The sequence below is a fragment of the Squalius cephalus genome (assembly GCF_949319135.1).
Source record: "Squalius cephalus genome assembly, chromosome: 2".
Taxonomy (NCBI): Eukaryota; Metazoa; Chordata; class Actinopteri; order Cypriniformes; family Leuciscidae; genus Squalius; species Squalius cephalus.
The window spans coordinates 50033933-50058473 of NC_137123.1; the positions used below are offsets into that span (position 1 = coordinate 50033933).

A 24541-nucleotide genomic window follows, 5' to 3' on the forward strand; every position below is an offset into this window, starting at 1 on the left:
CTTAGATATACTGCTGGATCGACTTCCTGATCGCCCAGGTGCCTTCTCACCCTGATGGAAACAAAGAGGATTAATCGTATGCGCGCTCTCTCTCATCCACATTGAGGCCAAACCTTTATAGCGTACTACAAAATACTTTCTCCTATCTCAACTTAAAGTGTACAATCAACTATGACCCCTGTGGAACGTTCACATTTATCTTATTTGCAGATGCTTTTATACAAAGCAACTTAAAAATGAGTTAAGAAAACTTTGGTCTGTTTGTATGAGCATTCTGCCACAACAACACAGGCTCAACCAATGCCAAGAGTTGGCCTGTTTGAACAAATGGCAGACAGGAGGAGTATATGCAAAACCTGTTTAGTACTTTTGCAATTCAGTTTGGTGAAGCTAGTAGAGCAGATATTACAAGCACGCTCACACATTACACACAAATAAAGAAAATATGGCTTTTAAAGCAGGGTTTCTGTCACATGTTTGAACAGATCTTTAATGTGACTGCAGCTTTAAGACAAACCAATCCTATTACTAAAAATAACAGCGGCATCATAAGACCATTTGCGTGCACACATATGTGTGTTCATGGAAACTAACGACCACAACTAATATTTTTAGGATTGTTACAGTTTTTCCACAATTGCTAAGAAACATTTCTTGAAACCTTCACCCATTTTCTCAACTTTAAACACAAAACCAAATCTTCAAACTACATTCACAAAACCACTGACTCTTCTCTCGTCTCAAAATCAAACAAAGCTTTCAGATCATAGACACATCAGTCAATATATACGTAAACACTACAGAGCTTTCATTAGACACTACATCAAAAAATGGAGAACGCAGCATCCAGAGCATGTAGTTACAGAAAACAAATTTTGCAATTGGAATCGCAACTTAGTAAGGTGAATACATTGTATTCTCTATGTACTGCAAGTATAGTATTCTTGTATTGAATATTGTATAGTACTTAATTTCTGTATATTCCAAAAGCCCAAAAGGTCAAAGAAAACTCTAAATGAAAAGCATGTTACAGTACACTAAAAAAAAATCTAAATCAAAATCAATGAGACATTCATTCTGCCTCAGCATCACATCTTCGTGTTGTGTCCAGCCTGAGAACCTTTTCCAAATCACAGGCAATGTTGTCTCAAAAGTTTGACAACACTCTCCAAACATTGCTCTTTCTCATCCACATCCTCTTCCTCTTCGTCCACCACCTCTTACACATAGGCTGCGTCCGAAATCGCATACTCTCTTGAGTAGGTACTTATTTTGAGTAAGTAATTACTTCATGACCGCTAAAAAAGTATGTTCTATATAGAATGAATGTGAGTAGTATGAATGTAATCTGGATGTACTACGTTATTATCATGTGACCTACCAGCGTCAGTTACGTCGCTTCACTGCCATTCACAAATCCTCTCCCGTGGCTTCATGGGATAGTAAAGTGTCCATCAAATGCACTCTTCAGATTTTTGCCGGAAGAAGTAGGTCATCCGGGTAATTTTTGCCTACTCTTGTACGAGAAACTGTGAATTCAGACATACTATTTTTGTCACATACTGTTTTTCGCCTACTATATAGTAGGGAAGTGTACGATTTCAGACGCAGCCAAACTCTTCCTCCTCTCACAATTGGTTTGATAACATCATTAGAAACAAGTGTGAACAATTTTGAGTCGTTTTGTGTAAACAATGACAAACGTGTTGTAGCTCGGCTTAACTTTTGCCACTTGTGTTTACCGTTTTGCCACACAAGTGCATCACAGTGCAAAATGTGTTTTAGTGAGTGAGAATGTGTTTTGCAGAAAGAGTGCATGAGATTTGCAAATGGTGTTTAACTGCCCGAACTTGTTCAAGGTTTTGCAGAAAGAGTGAATTATTCGACAAATGGGTTTAGGCCTTTGAGAATTTGGTTCAGAGAATGGGGTTTAGTGTCGTAACAATTGAGAAAACTAGTAATAAAAAAGAAGAGCGAATTATTCAGGTCTTCATTCATTCAACTGTATAGAGCTCTGTTTAAAGTCAACATGGAAACTTATTTAAGTCTTTCTTAAGGCACATTCCTGGTCTGATTGTGGACAATTAATCAGAGTATGTTATTCCCAAAAAATGTTTTTAAGTAATCTTCAATCAAAATGAAATAACTTGCTCATCCTCTGAACTGGCCGAACAAGCTATTATATTACAGCGTATTTGATCAAAAATACACTAAAAATAAAATAAAATCTTGAAAATAAAAAATATTGTAAGATATTACCATTTAAAATTTATTTTCAGTGTTGAAAACAGTTTGTAACATTAGAAATGTATTTACTGTCACTTTTGATCAATTTAATGCATCTTGAAAATTGGTAATTTAAAAACTAAAACTAATTTCTTTAAAAAAAAAGGAAAAAATCTTACTGACCCCAAACTGGTATGGTAGTGTATAAACTAAGACCTTCTTCTGCACAGTTCTGGTTTGGCTACAACGAGTTTAGAAATCAATATAAAACACAAATGGCACAAAGGGAATTGTTGACCTTTGATTGTGATTTTTAAAAATGCTGAATGCTTTGTTTTGCCAGGCGTTTTTGAAAACCAAGCTTTATTAGCATTTATTGCCTCCATGTGCCTCAGGCAGAGCTGATTCCTCTTGGGCTTTTGGTGGGTCCACCTTTGTTTCTAGTCCACACCTGGCCCATTATTAACTTAAACATTTTTCTTTCAAGCTAACATACAACACAAACTTCAATGTCAGTCTGAGAACATTTAAGGTGTTGCAAGCACACACAACATCTATTTTACATATCAGGCTTATACAGAAAAACAAGTCAGACTATCATGATTGTAACTTCAACCAACAAAAGATTTTTTTTATTTTTTATTTTTTTTACAATAGACCTAGCTGTTGAATAAAAAACTTTAAATTTGTTATTAAGCAAAAAGTTCCAGTACTTTGCTCTCTTTTTGTATAAAAAAGAAAACATCTATGTTGTTTAGCTGATGTTAGTAAGGCTAGTATTGAGCTCTGTTCTCTCTCGACACTATATCGCTCTGAATTATTTATGTGAAAGTCAACAGACACCAACATCTGATCAGCTCATAAATATTTAATTCACCCGCAGGGTTATTTTTTAGCGAGCATGCATGTGCAAATGCATCCTTTGAGGGAAAATCATATTATAAACACGTTCTCTGATTGTTTGACATCAGTCAAACATGATGATCATGTTTGCGTTCACACCTGAACTCCAACCACGGCATTCCCGAAGGCCCCTGGAGTTCACCCAGAATGCACCACTCAACCAAACATGGTTATTGCTCTATATTGCTACTCCTTCAACAGTTGTCTCTTATATGCGTCTGTTTTTATTTTTCCTATGGTATTTTATGCAGAACCATCTAAACTAAAGCTGACACTTATAATAAAACATAACTAAAAATTCCATTACACCCCCTGAGTTTTGAAAGAGCAGCATCTGAGCAAATAAAATTACTACTCTGGATGCTTTCCACTGGCTTTAGAATTAGATTCAAGTGGTGTGTAATGCACATAATGGATTTACTTTCTACATAAAAGCCTTAGCTTCTGTTCTGAATGATGACACTGCTTCCTCGCTGGAAAAATAGTGCTCATTCATCCAGTCTAGAGTTTCTATACTCTGACCACACGTGTAATATGACCTTTTTATTGATAGTTTCTCCTTATCTATGCAGTCTGCTAATATATAATAGCCTACACTCTAAAAATGCTGGGTTGTTTCAACCCACGTTTGGGTCAAATATGGACAAACCCAACCGTTGGGTTTAAAAATCAAATAAAAAAAATGTAACGGTTGGGTTTGTCCATATTTGAACCCAACAAACAACCTAGCATTTTAGGATCACAGTTCTTCTGACTGTTTGAAATCACAAATTACAAATTTTCTGTTGCATTCAGAATAGTATATATGGCTGCTTATTACAGAGCGCTATTAAAACAAATGTACCTTAATATAAATCTCATTGAGGGCTCTGACAAAGTTTCTGATATGAACTTAGTTAATGTCCCCTTACAATTTTTCAAATCTCCATTACTACTTCTACATCTGAGAACAAACATGAGAAATAAAATGCTACCGTCTTGCTCCTGCTCTGAGAATCCAGGTCACAGTAAATGCTGACCAGAATGAATCTAGAACATTCTAAAAATGCCCTGTAAAGGTCTAGAGTATGAAACATAGAAAGCCCTAATATTTTTAGCCTTGACCCTTAAATACTACTTAGGCTCAAAGATCAAGTCAATGTCCTAAGCTCAAGGTTCATAGGTCATAACTACTGTTTGTCTCTCCAGTCAGTATAAGGCATGTTATATCATTGCTTAAACAAAACAACAACATTAAATAAACAAAAAGTAATTTTGATCATGTGGAAGACACAAGCAAATGCTGCAACACTTTCCATGGATAGGGTACAAATTGGTATTTAGTGTGTCCCATACGATTAGAGGCCCAAATTCTTCTCTCTTTTTTTTTTAATTGTAAGAAATAGATATTTCAAACGGTATACACTACAGGTTGGGATCAGTAAGATTTTTTTTCTCAAAGAAATGAATGTTTATTCAGCAAGAAATGTATCAAAAGTGACAGTAAAGACTTTTACATTGTTACAAACATGTCTATTTCAAATAAATGCTCTTTTGAACTTTCATATGTTCAAACTTAGAAACATTAATTTGTTAAAAAAAAAGTTTTTCAGCATCACATAATCCTTCAGAAATCATTCTGATATGCTATTTTGGTGCTCAAGAAACATTTCTTATTATTATCAATCAGTTGTGCTGACTAATATTTTTGTGTAAAGCGCAGTAAAAAAAAAATCTGGATTTTTCGATGAATAGAAAGTTTTTAATGAACAGCATTTCATTTCATTGAAATATAAATGTCTTTACTGTCGCTTTTGATTAATGTGCCCTCAAACTTTTAAAAGGTAGATAGCCTAGATAAAGTTACCAACTTTATCTGTATATATAGGCTATCGCTTTGAGTACATGTATGCAGATAAAGTTGGATATACATTTAGTAGTTGTCAAATGTAATTAGTCACTTAAATGCATTAAAATGCATAAACGGGATTTACAATTTCAGTAATACCACACAACCTAAGCAGTTTAAATGAAAAGTTAATTGAAAGCTATGCCATAATATCATTATCATTAGAGCCCTAGTGTGCAAGCCAAAGGCAGGTATATCATTTCTTAAAACTCATCTCCATTACAAGTACAATTATGAAACAATAATCTAGAATCACACAACCAGAAACATCCAAATTGACATTCACTTACCCATAAATTCACCCCTGTATGTCCTATAAGCTACCAAACTGCCGATCAACCCCGCTTGCTCCAAAGGCAGATGCATGTAAGAGCTCACACATGCATGTTTATGTGCTAGATAGGGTTGGATTAGCTCGAGCTGCTTCTCTGAGGTATAATCTGTAAGTGGTTTGTCTCTGGTCGTGCATTCATTTAAATACACACGGAAATAGGCTAACACGCAGTTTCAGTGTTAGATCCACTTTTTTCGTTTTTTAAGTAGTTTTCTAGCCATGTCATCTGAAGTTCTGCCTTTCAGCTTCAGAACAGCTGTTATTTTAGATAAACCTGTCAGTGTTGGATCAGTACAAACTTATGTATGCAGGTGCATATACAATGGTGACCATCCCTAGTGATTTGTGTTTGTTTAAGAGGCTCTGGCTCTGGCTGGCATTCAAAAGCTAACTATAGACACAGGTGCATTATGGGATAATGGGCTGATGGGATACACCTGGTCACAAACTACTAAACAATCAGACTATATGATGATCAATACTACCAACAAAACTCTTGAATTTTATAATCACCTGCAAAATGCAGAGGTGCCATATGACAAACTAATGCAGAATTTATGTATTAATATCTTTGCATCAATCACAGTACAAACCAGCAGCTGCCAATAAGAATGATGGGAGCAATGTTGACACAATATTAACAGAGCCACAACACTGAACCTATTAAGACACTCCAATAGCATACATATTCAGAGCAGGTTAACAGCCACTTTACATAATCTGCTAATTTGCTATACATATACACTGGCCACTGTACGCATCGGCAACAGCATCAGATTTACACACCTGATCAAAGTTATAAAATACACCTCAAACACAAAAAAATCAAGCAACAGTGACTGACAGAGAGACAGATGACACATTGTATAGGACCTACAATAAAAACACAATGATATATTTTTACACTGTGTAAACATTCGACTACGAGATTGAAAAACGTGATTTAATAACACTTAACAAAGGTATCTTCCACCAAACCTTTTTACAAAAGGGCAGTTCAGAAATATTTTTCGGGCACTCTAGTGTACATTAGCAGTCAAAAGTTTTGAAACACTACGATTGTTTAATGTTTTTGTCTCAATGTTTTTAGGCTACATTTATTTGATCCAAAATACAGAAAAAACAGTAATACTGTGAAATAGAATTCACAGAAATAGAATAGAACTGTTTTCTATTTTAATATATTTTATTGCTGTCATGGCAAAGCTGAATTTTCAGCAGCCATTACTTCAGTCTTCAAAATTCAGGCTTAATATTTGTGGAAACCGCTTTTCAGTATTTTTCAGTATTCTTTGATGATCAGAATGTTAAAAGGAACAGCATTTATTTAAAATGGACATCTTTTATACATATGTATATATGTCTTTACTGTTACTTTTGATCAATTTAATGCATCCTTGCTGAATAAAAGTGAATGAATGGCTGTAAAAAATTAAATCTGCTTTGTCCTCACAGGAATTTTTTACATTAAAATACAGTAAATTAAAATAAAGTTTCACAATATTACTGTTTTAACCAGTAATCTAATTTATCATAACTAGTAGATAGAATTGTATCGATGTTTCGAACTATGTGGAATCTACTTTTAAAGAGAAAAGGTCAGGACAGGCCACCAGGTACCCATCATGGTGCCAAGAGAATGTGCTTATGTATGTGTGTTAGTCAGTGATCACAGGCGACATCTCCAGCAGAGAGCACAGTGGATTAGACGCCCGCTAGAGAGAGAAAGAGCAGCTAATTCACAGAAATGGAACACGTAAAATGCACATCACACGCAACAGTACACCTACAACATATGGAAGGTCTGAGAGTCTCCATAAGTAAAACCATATTATAAAGAAAGTAATAACTAACGTGTTTGCTCAGTGCTCAGTTCTTGGTAGGTGATAATGCTTTCAGGAATTCAGATCGCTGCATCTTTATTACAGTGCCTGCGAGGCATAATTAGGCATCACTGTTACTTAAGCTCATGTTTGGGGTTAAGGATTTGCATAAACCCCTAACCTTTATCAGTAAAGTTCGGCACATTCCTTATCCTACACCATGTGTGCTACTGACATCAATGACAGAAGAAAACTGATGAGTGCTGTGGAGAGGTGTACTTTTTCAGGATTTCTTAGTCTTATGACTCAGGCCTGTACTTAAATATATCTAGGGGCCAGAATATCATAGAGACTTGCTCTTTTGACTTAGGACCAGTAAGCAACCAACTAGCAACCATCAATGCAATGAAAATTCTTAAATTCTGAATTTCGTCCAATTTTAGGCATGGTATTTCATTCAAGACATGTAAATCTTTTATGTATTATATTTATATTTCAATATGTCCTTCATTTCAGCCAAATGATTCAAAGGCACGTTTCTAAACTCAGTAATTTCAAGTTATATGAAATATAAAAATGGCTAAATTCACTTTAAAACTGCGTTCTTTCATTGGCATGAATACTAATTTGTTCAAATGTTTTCACAGTATCTTCCATTCATGACTAAATTGGTAATTGGTTCAGGGTGCAAAGCAATGTCCAACACACACACACCACCTACACACAAGGTTTCAAGTCAATAGGACCAGAGCATGTTATTAAGTACATCTTAGATGGCGAAAGACCGCTGGGTGACCACATGTTTACACAAGATTACAACAAATTTGCAAAGGCATGTTTAACTAGTGCACTCTCTAGGCCATTCAACAATATATTCTGATGTTTGCAACAAATCTGTCCCAAAAGTGTTCTTTCAATGGCTAAATTATTTCTGGATAATGCAGCCAAGACATACTGAACACAACCAATGAGTTTGCTTTACTTTTCCATGTTGTTTAGGGGGCAAGTTTATCTAAAATAGATAATTGAACAGCAGTGTCAGTCCCCAATTAGGTGTGCAGAAAACAAAAAAATTCTAATAATATTTATATTTTCTGTCCATACAAAATTTCACAAATATAACATACAATTCTGCTTGTGGACTATGTGTACTACTAAGTGTCTAAAACAAAATTCTGCATATATTACAGATTTGATGCCACAATCCTGGAAATATTTGGCAAATCTAGTGTCTCAAAAGGATTGGAGCAGATGATTTTAGGCAGCACTTCCCATTTTTGTGCGTGATTTGCATAAGGCGATCAGTGAATGGACTGTGGATGTGCATCATACATCTTAAAAATGTCCTGGATATTACAAAAACACACACAGCTAAAACAAATACATACATGCTGATAAAAGAGCATGTGTGATATACAATATAGGCTACTTGAAAGAAATGTCAATGACCCTGAATAGGCTGAAATATATGTAACAGTTTACATATATGCTTTGTTTTACATCTTACAGTTCTATTTATAGCAGCAATTTCTTTTCCAATACAACAGCGTCCAGCTCCTGCTCTAGGCTATATTTCTGTTTACATAAGATTGAGTCTTTTTTTTATCCTCACATCCGAAAATTAAAGCAGAAGGATTTGCTTGCTTTTGGCATTTAAATATCACAGATTAATGCAAACTAAGTATCATATATCTTATTACAGAACAATACTCTTAACTTACAACTTGACCCCAATCTAAACAGTAACCCTGATAAAAATGTACCATTGCCTCACAGAATCCATTAAAATACCAACTAGTATTTTCAGACTATAGTAACCACATGGAAAACCATGGATGGCTATACCTCTACCTTCAACATAACTAATTGCTATGAAACAAACTATGGTATTTGTTTTGAAAACTCCACATACATTACATATTCACATAATGGGTACTTGCCTCATTCTCTTTACTCTTGTCTCTTTTCCGGCTGGAGCTGTTGCCATTCTCCTTAGTGATGGGTACAACTGATATCTGATGCACAGGCATGCTAGCAGTGCTCAGGACTGCGGGATACCTCGCTACCTTCAGCCCACCAAAGACAACCGACTCACATCATCCTGTGGGTCGGCATGGAAACAAAGATATGACCCGCTCCAGAGCTCGTATCCACGCTTCTAAAGACACACGCATGAAATCAGGTATCCTGGTTGAGATCTCAGACTTCAGCTGCAACAGAGGGAAACATCCATTCGTCACATCCCCCCCCAAAAAAGCTTAAGCCAACCTCTCTCGTTCTACCTGTGTGATCTGTGACAGGGAGAGAGAGAGAGAGAGACAGACAGACAGACAGAAAGAGCTCATTTAAATGTTACTCTACCTGAGAGCTGCAGTGATGCCTCAGTTTGTGGATGTGTGTGTGTGCGCGTCTGTTAACCTGACCTGTAAACATGCTGCTGAGAGGACTTAGGGGTTATTTTAGCTCCAAATCTCCTCCCTCCAGGAGCAGCGTGGGATGGAGCTGCGAGCTAATCAGCTTACAACCCCAGGGGCTTCACAAAACCTCGGCTACTGTAACACACAAACACACACGCTCACACGAACATGGGAAGACACACTGGACCGAGCAAACTAGCTGGTACCATTTGAACTGTTAAATGTTTAATTAAATTAAAACAGTTGAGGAGGGCTTATACAGACTCAGTTTGCAGCAAAACTAAATTATACTGGAAGGACTAGTATATGAAACAGACAACCAATAGTAAATGTAATATTCTCCTCAGCCTCGTTAAATATTCATGAGCTGCAGAAACTCACTTACATACTACCATTAGTCATTTTGGACACCTACTCCTTTTACTTAAACTTTTCTACAATTTAGAATTTAGAAGTCATTATTCCTAAGTAGCTATGGGAATTGTGTAGAGGTCAAAACAATTTTAACAGACCAAAAAGACTTCAGGCATTTTACTTATGTAAATGAGAATTTTAACCTTTGCTTTACAAATGTTCAATGTGAAATCTCAGAAGCGGACTATGGCTGTTCAGTACTAACCCAAAGCACAAACAGTGAAACGTAAACAAATAACCCATGATTATGCTAACCCAGGGTAAAAAACTGACCAGATTTTCAAGCTCAAAAGCCCATGTGAATAATTGAACCTGGTTATAAAATTATTAGTACACTACACTACTCACAATCAGAAGACGAAATGCTGTGAGATACTTTATTAAATAACGCCACTCGTTTGAATGTCACAGAAATCTAAAATTTCCAGTTTTTAAAGAATGTGAAATTGACCACTTCACCTGAATAAAGTACTTTCACTCACCAAGAAAACAACATTACATGACTCAAAGGTCTAGTATGATTACAAAAAAAGAAGAAAATTGTTTTAAGATGTGGGACTATTTTCATGCATCTCACATTGGAGGGAGCCATTTCTCTTTTGCTCATGTAAGCAAATCCTTTCTCTCCTATTGGAGTGAAGTATTGTTGTCATTTACTATCTTTCTCTTCAGGCCCTCAAGGTTGTTCGCTTAGGCTATGTCTGATTTTAATTGGTTTGTTACATTGAATGACCTCAAGAGGCCCTTAAAAACAAGTTTCATCAATATTGGTTCCCCTTTAAATCAGTAGGCTATACAATTTTAGATCAGTAGGCTATTTTCCCTCATAACCGGTAGTATAACAAGCTTATAAGCAAGCCTTATTGTTATGCTTGACATGACATAGCTGTCAAACTTTCATTGTGTTTGGTTTTCATTTTCAAGGACTTTTATTTTAGATCCTGTTTGCTTTGTCCTTAGTTTCCATGTTTATTCATTAATTAGTTCACCTGTTTGTATTCAGATCATGTGTGCATTTATACCCTTCAGTTCCTTTTGTTCACTTGTCTGGTGTTGACTGAGTTTTAGTACTCACTGTTATTTTGCTTTATCATGCCGGGATATCTGCTTTCATTTATTTTTATTAAAGTATTAGCTTTTTTTGTACTTTCATCGTCTCCTCATCTTCCTCTTTGGACTCTATACGTTACAATAGCCTACACAAAACTTTTGTTTCCTTCTAAAGTCAAAACAATCCCTCACCTTGCTCGAGTGGACATTTCTCCGAGGTAAAAATAAAATGATTTTGTTTTCTGCAGATATAAAATGTATTATACTGTAACATTAACATGACAGTACTTTGATCGTCGCCTTTGCAAAAATATAAAGAAAACCATAAATGTGCTAAAAAGAGTTCATGTAAACGACCAATTGCAATGTCGACTTGTCTCGCATATCCCTATTTGATGTCGAATACACATGCACTGCATTGACTTTTTGGTGAGATAAAAAAAGGAAAAATGAAAGAGAAAAAAAAAACATTACATAATCCATAAAAGACTATGTTTTATTCAAAAGGAGTCAATGGCATGTGAATTCTGTGAAAGAGATAATCATTTTATTATTTATTAAAAAACATTGATTTTGGTCATCCAAAATTTTATCAAGTAAATCTTTTAAAAATAAATCTCTAATTGTTTAGTTTTTTTGCACGACATACTTATACTTATTATTAATATAGGCCTACAATAATGTCCTAAAAAAAAAAAAAAAAAAGCCAGATCCATTCACAGACTATTTTCAAGTTCTAAATATCACTCTTTCTCCTGGGAACTCATTAGAGTCAAGGTCTTCAGTTTCAACTGAAAGTTACAGGCAGGTGTGAGAGCAAGGACTGTGCACCCCTGTGTAGATAATAGAGTGTGTGCTATAACTCTATAAACTTCTAGTAGAACAAAGACTCTTAATCACTTATCAGGCATCTGAAGGTATTTACCACCACAAAAGCTCATTTGTAGAACAAGACAAGACGTTCATCCAAAATAAACAAACCCCAACTACTTCCAAAAAATATCAATTCCAATAAATAATTAATAAATAATCAAGATGAGAGTGAGAATCCAGATTTTCTTATATAAGATTTGGAACATGGATATACCGCAATCATTTATGAAAAGTGGGGATTAGTTGGCACATGAAGACTAGCCAGCATAAACCAGCATTGACCAACAAGATATTTTGTTTTCTCACCAAGGACATATTTGTATGGTCAAAAAGTATATTTATGGGAGACAAGTGGACTTGACTACGTTGTTTGTACAGCCGAACAATAAGGAGGTGATTAAATGTTCGGTTTTGTTAAATTATACATGCTCCATTAAATAAAGTGATTGCTAAATTACTAGTCTATAAAAAGAACAAAAGCCCATAAAGACAAGGTTGCAATTAACATTCATTCATTCATCCACCCATCCATCCATCTATGAATGATTCATTCATTCATTCATCCATCCAAAATATGCACTGACATACAAACACACATAGGCACAGCAGGACAGCCAGGCTGGGATTTCATGGCAGAGTTTAACCTCTACTTTCACTTGTATCTGGTATCTAGGGTAGAACCGTAGTTAGTTAATCTCACCATGCAATATGAGCCACTCATTGTGGTTAACCCCTCGTCATATTACAGTATCTACTGTATATAAACAGGTGCACACGCACAACCTAATAAAAAAAATGTACAGAGACTTCAAAGTGGATGCCTTTATGTGCAGCAGTCCATGTAAGTAAGGAGGTTTATAACTAAATATGTGTGTTTTGCATCCCTTGTCATGTGTTGTCGAAAGTGCTGGAGCGTTTTGATTGTAGTGTTGCTAATTTAGATTTGTGCAGTTTGAGCTCAGATGAACAAGATTATTTCAGTGGAGTTATTTTGATAATGTACCAGTATTGCTATAGTATTTCTGCCACGGTGGTGCTGAGGTATCAGTGATGCCCTGATTTTGCATTGAGTTTGTGTTTGCTCGTTCAGCCGGAGCAGATGGCCTCTCCCTTCACTGAGATGGAGTTTTACACTATTCTCTTCTCTCTGGTAGTGTTCAGTCTCTTTACCCTGCATGGCCTGATACAAGAGAGATGTGTGCACACTACAGGTATGACCAACACACATAAACAATGCTATTACATATGGTTCATTAATCCTAATGTGGTGTTAAAAAAAAACTGGGTACAACTTTTGTGTTGTGGGTCAAACAGACTTGCATTGGTTTCCATGCAATTTGGAAAAAAACAAACACTAAAGACAGAAAGCCTCTATTGTAGCTTGTCAGAAACTAAAAATATAAAATATTTAATAATTCCCATCTATTTGTTTATATTGTGTTATTTACATTGTGTTAGGGGTGTTATATTTTTGTTCAAAATTAGCTGCACAGACAAAACAATATTTTTTTTGTCATGACTACTTGTAGTGACAATGATAAATATGTTTATACACTAAGTAACATTATTTGTTCGTAGTGTAGTATTTATTCTGTACTTAAATTAACCTCTGCCTTATTGTTATACCATAACCCTTGTGAGAGTAAAACAGGGTTCACTTCTTTCAGTGCTGCAACAGTCTAGTAATTGAGATCTAAAAGACTAGCAACCAAAAGCATAATTTGACAGATTTTATGACTGTGAAACTCAACTAAGGAAACAGTACAATTTCCTTGAATGATTCAGAAGATGAGTCTTTAATTTCGAGTAAACTTTGAGTCTTACATTTCTTAACTTCTCATGTAGGCTAGTTCATATTCAAGATGATCTCAACACAAAAAGTTATAGCAAAATTTTTGTGCCCAAACTTTGCATGATCATTCATGACCCTAAATGAGAAGTTAAATTTTTTTTTAGCTTAACCAGTTTTTAAACCATTTAGAAGATAAAAAGCGGGTCAAGCTGATTCGAAAAGAAGTGGTTTCATTCTGTATTGAGAACTTGGGATGGGGTTCAAACATTGTCCATATGACTTGAGTACAAGCCAAGTCATACAATAGCTTTTTGTCAGAAATAGAGCAACATTTAAGTGTTTTTTTTACAGAAAATCTTGACATCCACTCTAGCTCACCTTAGAGTGTCATGTAAGAAGTAGTAATGATCAATTTTTGAATTAATCATTATTTTGAGTCTTTTCAGTTAGTTGACTCATTAATCCGACTCATTTGGTTTCCAAGATTTGGTTGCCATTGGAGGAGAAGACTGACATTGAACAATTATCATTAAAGGGGTGGTTGATCATGATTTCACTTTTCTAACTTTAGTTAGTGTGTAATGTTGCTTTTTGAGCATAAACAACATCTGAAAGGTACAATGCTCAAAGTTCAAATCAAAGGGAGATATTTGCTTTTAAAGAAATAGCTTTTTAAGGACTACAACAAACGGCTGGTATGGACTACACAACATTCCTCCCGGGTTAGTGACATCACCAACCCTAAAATGTATACAATTTATAGATTATCAAGACAGAATATGCTAATCAATGACTAGAAGATAACTACACATAAGCTACATAAAATTCATAAACTAACCATTCAGAAACGTCCTGTTGCATTCTACATGTTGTCACCTCTTCTTGAGTCTCTCCATCATTGTCTGAATCCGGTTTGATTGAACATAAAAGGCTAAAAGTTTTTGAAATTTTCAGTGCATGTCTGTGTGAGGTAAAAGGACACAAGCTCTTGTAGCTCCGCCCTCTGTGCTGGGAGCAGCAGCTAATTTGCATTTAAAGGAACAGGAGCGTTTTTGCTCACCCTCAAAAATTTTCAATTTTAACATGCTATATGAAAATATCTGTGGGGTATTTTGAGCTAAAACTTCAAATACACACTCTGGGGACATCAGAGACTTATTTTACATCTAGTGAAAAGGGCATTATACCACCCCTTATACCACCCCATAACTAATAACTCTGTTAATCACAAAAAGTTATGGATCATGGATCATTTTTATGATGGTACGTTTAAAAGTTTAAAAGCTTAAAATGTATGTATATAGATATGGTACAACAGGCTGAGTAAAAGATGACAGAATACCTAAATATTCAATAGTCTCGTAGGTCTTTCTGTGTAGGCCTATGCCTACACCTTTCTTTGTAGTTTAATGCTGTTCGCTCAGTCACTGATTGATGATGTAAAACTACGGACGAGATTTTCTTGTGTACGTCCGTTTTTAACGCGTCTTCTTGACTATCATACAGTATGACATTACCGACGTTCTGAGATCCCACAGTGCGACATGGCTTACAGCGAGTTTTGTAAAGTCTGACAAGCAACAATCGTACTATTCATATATAATTTGTGTACTAATCATACTATACATAAAAGTACTATTATAAATCATACAGTGTGCACCCGGCTTAAGACTCTGAGTGATTAGTTTGGCCGCTAATGCAATCTCGTTCCCTCCTCTCAGGGAACCAGAGTTACATGAGTAGCCTACTAACCGAAGTCGAAGACATTCCCTTTTGAGTTCGGTTCACTCGACTAGGGCTGTCAAAATGGCTGAAAAACGAAATTCAATTTCTATATTTAAACAATAGGCCTACTAAAATTCAAATTATATTCAAATTTAAATGGCATAATTTCAGTTAGACGAAAAAAAGATTTTGGCTTGTCTCCTCAAGCCACAAGAGGGCGCAATGGTAAAATAATAATAATTAAATTGTTTATTCAAAGCAATGAGATAACATGAAAAAAGTAAAAAGTGATTTATAACGTATATAAATCAAATATAATTTTGTAAATTGCATAAAACAATTATAAACCATCAATTGTTTATGCATGGTTTAATACAAAGAGCGGAAGCACCAATCACACAGAGTACTTTTTTGCGTTTAAAAACATGAGATGCTGTAGAATGGAAAAAGAAAAACCCCAAAAAGTTTTTTAAAAGTTGAACTTCTTTTAAATTTACATTGCTTCCTAAACATGCGGCTCTCTTGTGAAAGACGCAAGTGCAATGATCAAAGATGTCCGTCTAGCACGTTTACATAAAAAACAATGAAAAGGAGCGAAGAAAATGTGCAGTGAATGGCTTGGTTACGGCTTTGACTTAACCAAGATCTTCTCCGCATTGAGCTTGTCTAATTCTGCAATGTTTTGAATGAACAACGCAGCAGCGCTGTATCTAGAGGGTTAAACTGGATAGGCTAACAAAAACATTAAAACTCTTACATCATCGTCGCGCATCTCATGCTGATACGGCTACCTGACGCACACTTCAAATTTGAATGCACATTTTTGCATTTGATTCGAATGTGGATTTTTATTTTAAATTTGAGGAATATTCGAAATTTAATTGTTAATTTGACAGCCCTACACTCAACGTTATGTCAGTTGCTGACACTATGGGGATCGTATAAAATCCAAAAGCAAGGAGTCAACAGATAACTGCCTGAAACCATGACTGCAACACAATAACCCCAAGCTAATGCACAACAGCAGGAACAGCGAGAGTGACAAGACAGTATAGCTGAGTTCTTCCAACCCTGCAGGGGAAGGGCCATACTGATGCCAAGTGCAATGTCACGGGAGCTCTGCTCACCAAACCTAGTTGAGGACAACAAGTCAAGCTAAGCAGTATAAGCATGAAGGTTTCGGAAGCGACAAACAAGCAACACTTAATACTCTCAAGAATATATGCTGGTGAGCAAAATAAAGGTGGTTGCCAGTGACTACCATAGTTTGAAACGGCAACAACAAAAGCATAACACTGTGCAGAACACACCACAGCATCAGCCAAAAGCTAGAGCAAGTGGTGCCTGAACTGCTTTGAGCGCTCAATAGCTGCGCCATATACTTTGAGCATTGAAGGCGTGCACCCGTTCTCTAAGCGCTCCTGTAGAAAAGACAGGAGAACCGGCAAAAGGGCAAGATCTCGGTTCCTCACGTTGCACCAGGTTGTGAAGACCTTCCATTTACTTGCATAGAGACATCATGTGGAAGGGGCTCTTGCTTCCGATATGGTAAAAAGCATATTCTCGGTTGCCGGGATTGGTCAGGGGGAGTAGTCAGCAGTTCTACCATGTTCGACTCTTGTTCCTCCCTGATTTAGCTCACTACCAGATGCATAAGTGTGGCGAGCAGGACGAGGTTGAGGGCCGTGGGAGGACGGCGCGAGGCCGGTGCCGTGATTACTGATGAGCGACACCTGCGCAACGCACCAGTCTCGTATCTCTCACGGAGGAGCAGAAGCATAAAAGGAGGAGCGACGACAGTGGAGATCGAGAGAGGCCAGGCCTGGATTTATGTTGTGTTTTGTTATATGTGACAGCAGTCGTCATACATTTTGTATTCGTTTATTTTATTATTAAAGTCTTTAAATGTTCGCCGGTTCCCGCTTCCTTCTTCCCATAACAACGAACTGTGTTACAATAACCTTTACTGATGGGAAGGCATACTTGCGGGTTTCTGGCTAGCGATGGGCAAGCACATCCACCCCTAGGGCCTGTGTCAGCGCACAGAACAGCAGGTAATGCGCATTCTCTGCTGAGTTAAAGAGGTCCTTGTCTGCTCCATCTCCATTCTCTGTGGACTACTCTGCCCTCGAAAGCAAGTCTGAGCCCTGGTTTAATTGGCCGGGTACATGTACTGCCCGGATCGACAACAGGCCGGAACCATAACAGGAGGCTCAACGCCAACCTGTACAGTTGGACTGGAGATCACCATGGTGGTTTATGAAACCACTGAGGTATTGTCTGACCGAATCAGCATGCTTTTCTGCATATTCTCTGTCAGCCAGGGACAACGCGTGTGATCTAGCAGCTCACGTTTGTGTTCCTGTAACACAGTCTCTGACTGCGCCATGGCAAGCCAGTCATCTAAATAATTCAGGACATGCATTCCCTTCACTTTTAGCAAGGACAGAGCAGCATCAACACATTTTGTGAATGTTTTTGGGGCCAGAGATAGACAGAAGGGGAGGACAGTGAACTGGTACGCCACGCCTTTGAATGAAAATGCTGTGGGGCTATCTGAATATGAAAATAAGCATCTTTTAGGTCCAACGAAATCAATCTCCCGGATGAATCTGCTCGAGAATCAGTTTCTTTTTAGATCATTTTGAACAGGAACTTTACCAATAGGGTGCAAGCCACCATCCTTCTTTGGCGCTAAAAAGTAACAGCGGTAGAATGGCTGTAACGGCTCTCGCGCTCTGCCAGCAGGACCTATTAGGGGCTTTACTAGCAGACCAGTGCTGCGTTCCAGTCCACTTTTAGACACGCACTTGCGAACTTCCCTAAGCACTTCCCCTCAAGGGAATCCCCGCCGCCATTTTGAAGTGCATTCCACTTCGTGAAGTGGGCGAGGGAAATTTAGATGGACAGACCCTCGTTACCTCGATTTTGACCGAGGGAGCGAGTCTACTCCATATATACACTTCAGGCACCTATATGTCCCACAATACAGTACGATTATGACGTCACCACAAATCTCGTCTAATCACCACCACAACAAACTACTCTAATATATATTTATTATATATATTTTTAGTTTAAAACAACCCACACACACTTATATACATTTGGATGCTACATTAAACAAATTCTTAAAGGGAAAAATTTTAAATAATAAATCAACTCTTTAGCTGATTCCAAGTGATCATTCCAGTTCAGCCCGCCGCAGTTTCCGCCAGTAGTGGGCACTCGTGCATCGTAAGCAATGACGTACATCCGAGTGAACGAGACGGAGGGAAGTTAGCGAGTGAAGGGCATGACAATTTTGGACTGGAACGCAGCACAGATCTCTGACAACAACTGAGCGCTCTCATAAATATGATTTATTGTGTTACCTGTAGAATTTTAAACCCACTCAATTTCTATAAATAAATATAGCAAAATGTGCATTTGATGTAGAATTCATAATTGATTCGAATGATTCAGAATTCTCTCATGCTGTTTGACGCGCATGCGCTCACTTGCACTCGTTCATTGAAGTCTGCGAAGTTTGTTGTTAGAATATGCAAAACTGAAATACTCACGGAACTTTCTAAGATTTACAAATAAAGAAGCATAAAATGTAAGTTATTTGCTGAGGAAAACACGTGCCAAAGGCATTAAACAGCACATGTCAAAGGCCGACAGGGCATGTCAGTAAACGCTATATTTTGTTTGAAGCGCTAATAAATAGGCCTAAAGCATTGTCATGTTTCCGATAGTCCTCCGCAATTTTCCATGCATTCTGTCCATATAAATGGGTAATTCACCGTAAAGCGACGCGACTGGCTGATGGTTTCTGAGCACTGCCCGCAGAAATGCGACTCAATTCGTATCATTGGATTATTTTCACAATGCGATAATAATCGATAATCGAATAAAAGATGTTTCTTTTTCAAAATCATTGATGATATTATTAATAATCCAGCGGTTTTATTTTTTCAAGTCATATTTTTTCAATATAGATCACCTCGTTGTTGTTTTTTTCAGCTTCGAAAACGTTACATATTGATAATCTAGCAGTGTTATTTTTCTAGTTATATTTTGTTAGACATATTTTCATGTCATATTTTTATTTGTCAAGACTAATTTTCGTAACAGTGTTTTAATTAAAATGGGTTATTTTCATTATGGCCAAGGCGGAAACGCCACGCCCCGAGACCGTTTCATTTAGATCCCTAAGTAGCCTACTATTGCAGTAGGCCTATTTGCCTTTAGGATAATAATTGCACTTGTCTAACAAAAACGGGTTCAACTAGTTTCAAATGTGACGTGGCATTCTTGGTTTGTTCTCTTCTTATAACTAAGGCAGTGAAGATATCAAAGAAAGACTTGAGGAGCCACTCATCGTCTAAGTCTACCAGCAGGCCTCTCAAGACTGATGTAATGCAACGTGGTCAATCCAGGTCAGGATCAAATATGAAGAGTTGTGCTGTGCACATAACTTGACCAGTATGCTGCTATCTTTACTGCGCTTGAAGCCTCATCACCTGGACTGGATCCGGCTGGTAACTCAGGTAAACAATAAAGACAGCAAGTGTATGTCTGTAGGTATACCTTAAGTATGAGTGGGTTTAACGTTGACACGGTTTATAGCCAGCAGTAAGGAAGCAGGAAGAAGTGGACTTTGATTGCTCTGTGTGAGAAGCTTGTAAAAGTATCTAACGCACAAGCATGTTTCATACTGTGTGTGGTATAAATGGAATGAGGTGCTATTGATGGGTTGAATCCTGTTGAAAGCAAGCAAAACAAGGTATTTAAATCCATTTTTCTCTCTCTACACACAATGTTAAGGCCCTATAAAAGAAAATGCTGACTTCAAAAGAATACATTTTGCATGCTATGCAATAACTAATTAAAAGTCTATGAAATAGACGTTTTTTGATGATGACACCATTTTTATTAGTGATATATTGAGATACTGTTACAGATCATATATTTAATTCGGGTTTAGCTTTATATTTTCAGTCTTATTCTTATTTAGTTTGAGTAATTTTGTTGTGCTTTTCAAATTTGTATTAGTTTTTGTTTTTTAATGTCCATATAGTTATTTTTAAATTAATTTATTGCAGTTTTAGTCATTTTAATACATCAAGTTTAAATGAAAATGATGCCTAGGCAACTAGATGAAATCAAAATATTTTATATTATAGTAAAGTGTAAGTAAAACATTTTATGGTTTTAGTTAATAACCCTGGATAACACTGTAATTTAAGTTTTTGGATTTTTCATATCAAAAAGTTATGATCTTCATGTAATAGGCTATTTTTTACCAAATTTGGAAATTTTACTAATCATGACCCTGCAATACAAGCATTATCTCTTTGCATTAATTTGTAGGTTTTTTTTTTTTTTGGCTCTATCTTCTAAGGCTCGCTTTATTCATCAACACAACTGCACATCTAAATGTAGTTTATTGATTCTGAGTACATGCAGCTTGTTAATGGATTTTCCCTGTTCAATCAATCTTGCATTTAAGTTTTAAAGGCCCTGCATATCGCAGTTGCTTCAGTTTTTCACACTCTTTTTTTTTTTTTTTCTACATTCACTTTTAAAACCTTTTTGAGAGAAATAATGAACTGCTTAATGCTCTGTAATCATATTTTATATAATGCCTTCCGTCTCTCTCTTTCTCTGTGTGTTTAGGGGTGGAAGTGTTTGTGTTATGGATCTTCTATTTTCAGGGTTTGAGTTGGTCTTCATCATCATTGCTTTTACTATCATGTGCTTGTTTGGCCTGGCTGCAGTCTACACATATAATACAGACCATCAAGGTAAACACTTTATTTATCCAAACACACACACAAAAATGACTAAATCAAAATGTCACCTAAAGTCTATACGTGTGTCCCATAGATGACTACACTCAGACAGAACAGAAGATAACACAACAAAAGAACAACTCAAAGAAAAAAAGAGTTGTCACCAAAGCCAATCAAGAGATACCATGAACACATTTCATAGACATACAGAATCTCTCTGTTGGTGCTCATTGGATAAAAGGCCTGGCTCACCATATGCAGTTAATCAGCAGACAAACTGTGTCTGAAGATCTCTGAGACTGAAAATAGACTTCAGTTTACCCTCAAGACACATGCGATTTCTCTCAGCTGTTTCTGATTGGCTTGAATGTATGACCCCAGTAAGTAATTAACCAGTAAAGAGAGGTAAAGAGGATTTATTGAAATCGAAACCCCACCCCTTTCCCCCATCTAAATCTGCTTAAAGGGATAGTTCACTTTGAAATTAAATTTTGGTATGTTTTAGCTTACCTCAAGGGCATCCAAGATGTAGGTGTCTTTTTTTCCGCAGTAGTTTCAATGTTGATATTTTTAGGTCAAACCGTTCTTGTCTGTCAGTCATATAATGCAGGTCTGTGGTCACTGTCTCAAAGAGCATGCACAGAGAAGTCCAAATTAAACAATTCCCCATCGTCCAAATTAAACAATTCCCCATCGTAAGTACACATTGATGGCCTAAGACACGAAACGAGCGGTTTGTGTGAGAAAACGAACAGTATTTATATCGTTTTTACCTCTTGTAACACAGCCACGTCCAAGTGATCTGAGGGCGCGCGCATCCTGGTGTGTGTCGTGTGCGCAGACTGGTGCATAGATTTATACACTAGATGTCGCCTTGGCTACGGCATTCGTTAAGAACTGCCGTAGCCAAGGCGACATCTAGTGTATATATCTATGCACCAGTCTGCATACAGATCACTTGGACGTGGCTGTGATACAAGAGGTAAAAACAATATAAATACTGTTCGTTTTCTCACACAAACCGCTCGTTTCATGTCTTAGGCCATCAGTGTGTACTTACGATGGAGAATTGTTTAATTTGGACGATGGGGAATTGTTTTAATTTGGACTCTGTGCATGCTCTTTGAGACCGTGACCATAGACCTGCATTATAGGCCTGACAGACAAGAACGGTTTGACCTAAAAATATCAAAATTGAAACTACTGCGGAAAAAAAGACACCTACATATTGGATGCACTTGAGGTAAGCTAAAACATACCAAAATTTAATTTCAAAGTGAACTATCCCTTTAACATTTGTAATGATTTAAAAACTTTCTGGTGGAGTCTTAATTTTATTTTATTTTTTTACACATTATGCTTTTTGGGCAAACTTTATCTAAAGTGGGTGGAGGTAACTCGTGGCAGTTAAAATAGGAAAATATATTGCTGAATGTATTTTATGGAAAAAAATATATTATATTATATTATATATAATATTTTTATTTAATGCCTTTTTAGTTGTAATTTTATTTATTTATTTTTCCACAAAAAAATGTATATATTTAAAAATAAAAATGAGAATATTGTCTCATACACATGTTGGGTTTCCATGTTTTATGAGGACTTTCCATAGACATAATTATTTTTATACTGTACAAACTGTATATATTATATAATTTAACCCTAAACCTACTCCTAAACACAACCTCACAGAAAACTTTCTGCATTTTTATATTTAAAAAAAAAAATCATTATTTAGTTTTAACAGTTTTATTGCTCTCTGTAGAACATTTTATGTGTTTTAAAATATATTTGAACCATACCATAGTCTAAATATAAGTAGCACATTTTATGTAGTCAACCATGCTGTTTGCAACTTATATTTACTCCCTGTTTCAAATATATTTTGGCCAGTAATAAAATATAATTTTCAGTATGAAAGAGTTGCACTAAAAATTTCTACAAAATTGTTGGTTCAGGTAATATGAGCCATTACTGTGCCCTTAAGCTAGGCAGTTAACACCACTGTGCTGCAGGACAACTACCCCTGTAATTAGTCTTGTGTAAGTCACTATAGATATAAAGATCTGCTAACTAACTGCTAACTCTGGATTATGGCCATTGAAGGATCTTGAAAATGACATTCCTATATGCACTTAATCTTAAAATGTTTACATGACATTAAAATCCACTCATCTAGATTACATTGTCTCAAATTATAGGCCTATATGGAAAGTGAGGTTACATAGTGTCCAGTTTCATGACCATGTGCTCTTCTTGTTACTACAAGATGCTGCAGGTCAATTTCAAGTGTAACACTTGAGAACAGTTAGAAAGGAAATAAAATTCACAATATATAATTCTGATATTTAAATCATACTGTGTTGAGTTCCATACAGTTAATTAACATTTACTGATAAAACTGACATACTGCATAAAAGTAATTTCGGCTGTGAAATGAAAACAGAATACGGGGCGCCCTCTACTGGTCAAAATAAATTGGTTAGCAATTTTTTTTAATTCTCTGTACATTGTCTATTTACTTGAAAAAGCCAACCATGCAGGCTCTGATTCTAAAACCTTTCTTACAAATTCGTTGTATTCTTACTTTTCCTTAACAGTGGTATTCTTTCATGCAACAAAATACAGACATTCAGTGACCAATTTAAGACAAAATGTGAAAAGGGCCTACAACCTTACCAAAAGAGGCATTTTCTCTTCTTTGGTCTACAGCTTTTTAAAATGTTTGTATTTTTAAAAAGGGAACTGTATATAGTCTATATTCTATATTATTTCATAATATAGCTGTATTTGTAAATATATATATATATGAGGAGCCTACATGGGTACGTTGGAGGAAGGGAGTATGTTGGGGGAGTAGTTTGGGTATGCGCTTCCTGGCAGTAACTACTTGGAGTTGTAAACTTCAGAAGGGGGTATTGTCTCGGTGTGTGTGTGTGTGTGTGTGTTGTAAAGGGAGGGTAGTAATCTAGTTTTGGAGGAAGAAAGGTTATGGGGAATGCCACTCTTATCTGCTATTGCAACAGTCAACAAAGCCCCACACTGATAACACTTCCTGTTACACTGAACCAATATTATACAAACGCACTTGGCACAAACAATCACACTCTCACTTTGAACTCAGCGCTGGGCCAAAAGAAAAAAAACTAATTTCTATTCAGTTAGAGAATCTTAACTATTTTTCAAATATCCTGATTATAATCTAATAATCTAATACATTTATAAATAGAATTAGACACATTGACACCATAACTTTCTCTGGAAAAAAGAGATTTTTAGTACCACATTTTATTATTTATTATAGTTCAAATAG

The 24541-nt window shown here is 36.3% G+C and overlaps 1 protein-coding gene and 1 long non-coding RNA gene across 13 annotated transcripts in view; one reads left to right on the forward strand and one right to left on the reverse strand.

Moving 5' to 3' along the window:
* Positions 1 to 20095, reverse strand: part of marchf1 (membrane-associated ring finger (C3HC4) 1) — a 29276-nt gene extending 9181 nt beyond the window's left edge. For 2 of the 11 annotated variants that reach the window (XM_079847721.1, XM_079847724.1), the window contains exons 1-4: positions 20021 to 20095; positions 9598 to 9726; positions 9115 to 9465; positions 1 to 51 (exon numbers count right to left, since the gene is read on the reverse strand). In XM_079847721.1, coding sequence (XP_079703847.1) covers positions 1 to 51; positions 9115 to 9204 — 141 coding nt within the window. In that variant the 5' untranslated portion in view covers positions 9205 to 9465; positions 9598 to 9726; positions 20021 to 20095. The other 9 variants (XM_079847717.1, XM_079847719.1, XM_079847722.1 and 6 more) reach the window with 7 other exon arrangements.
* LOC307145017 lies at positions 19642 to 21683 on the forward strand. Of its 2 annotated transcripts, XR_013818868.1 has the most exons (4): positions 19642 to 19980; positions 20060 to 20216; positions 21110 to 21237; positions 21320 to 21683. It is a non-coding gene; the product is annotated as an uncharacterized lncRNA (long non-coding RNA). The 2 variants fall into 2 exon arrangements; XR_013818869.1 differs by lacking the exon at positions 20060 to 20216.
* Positions 21684 to 24541: the final 2858 nt, after the last annotated feature.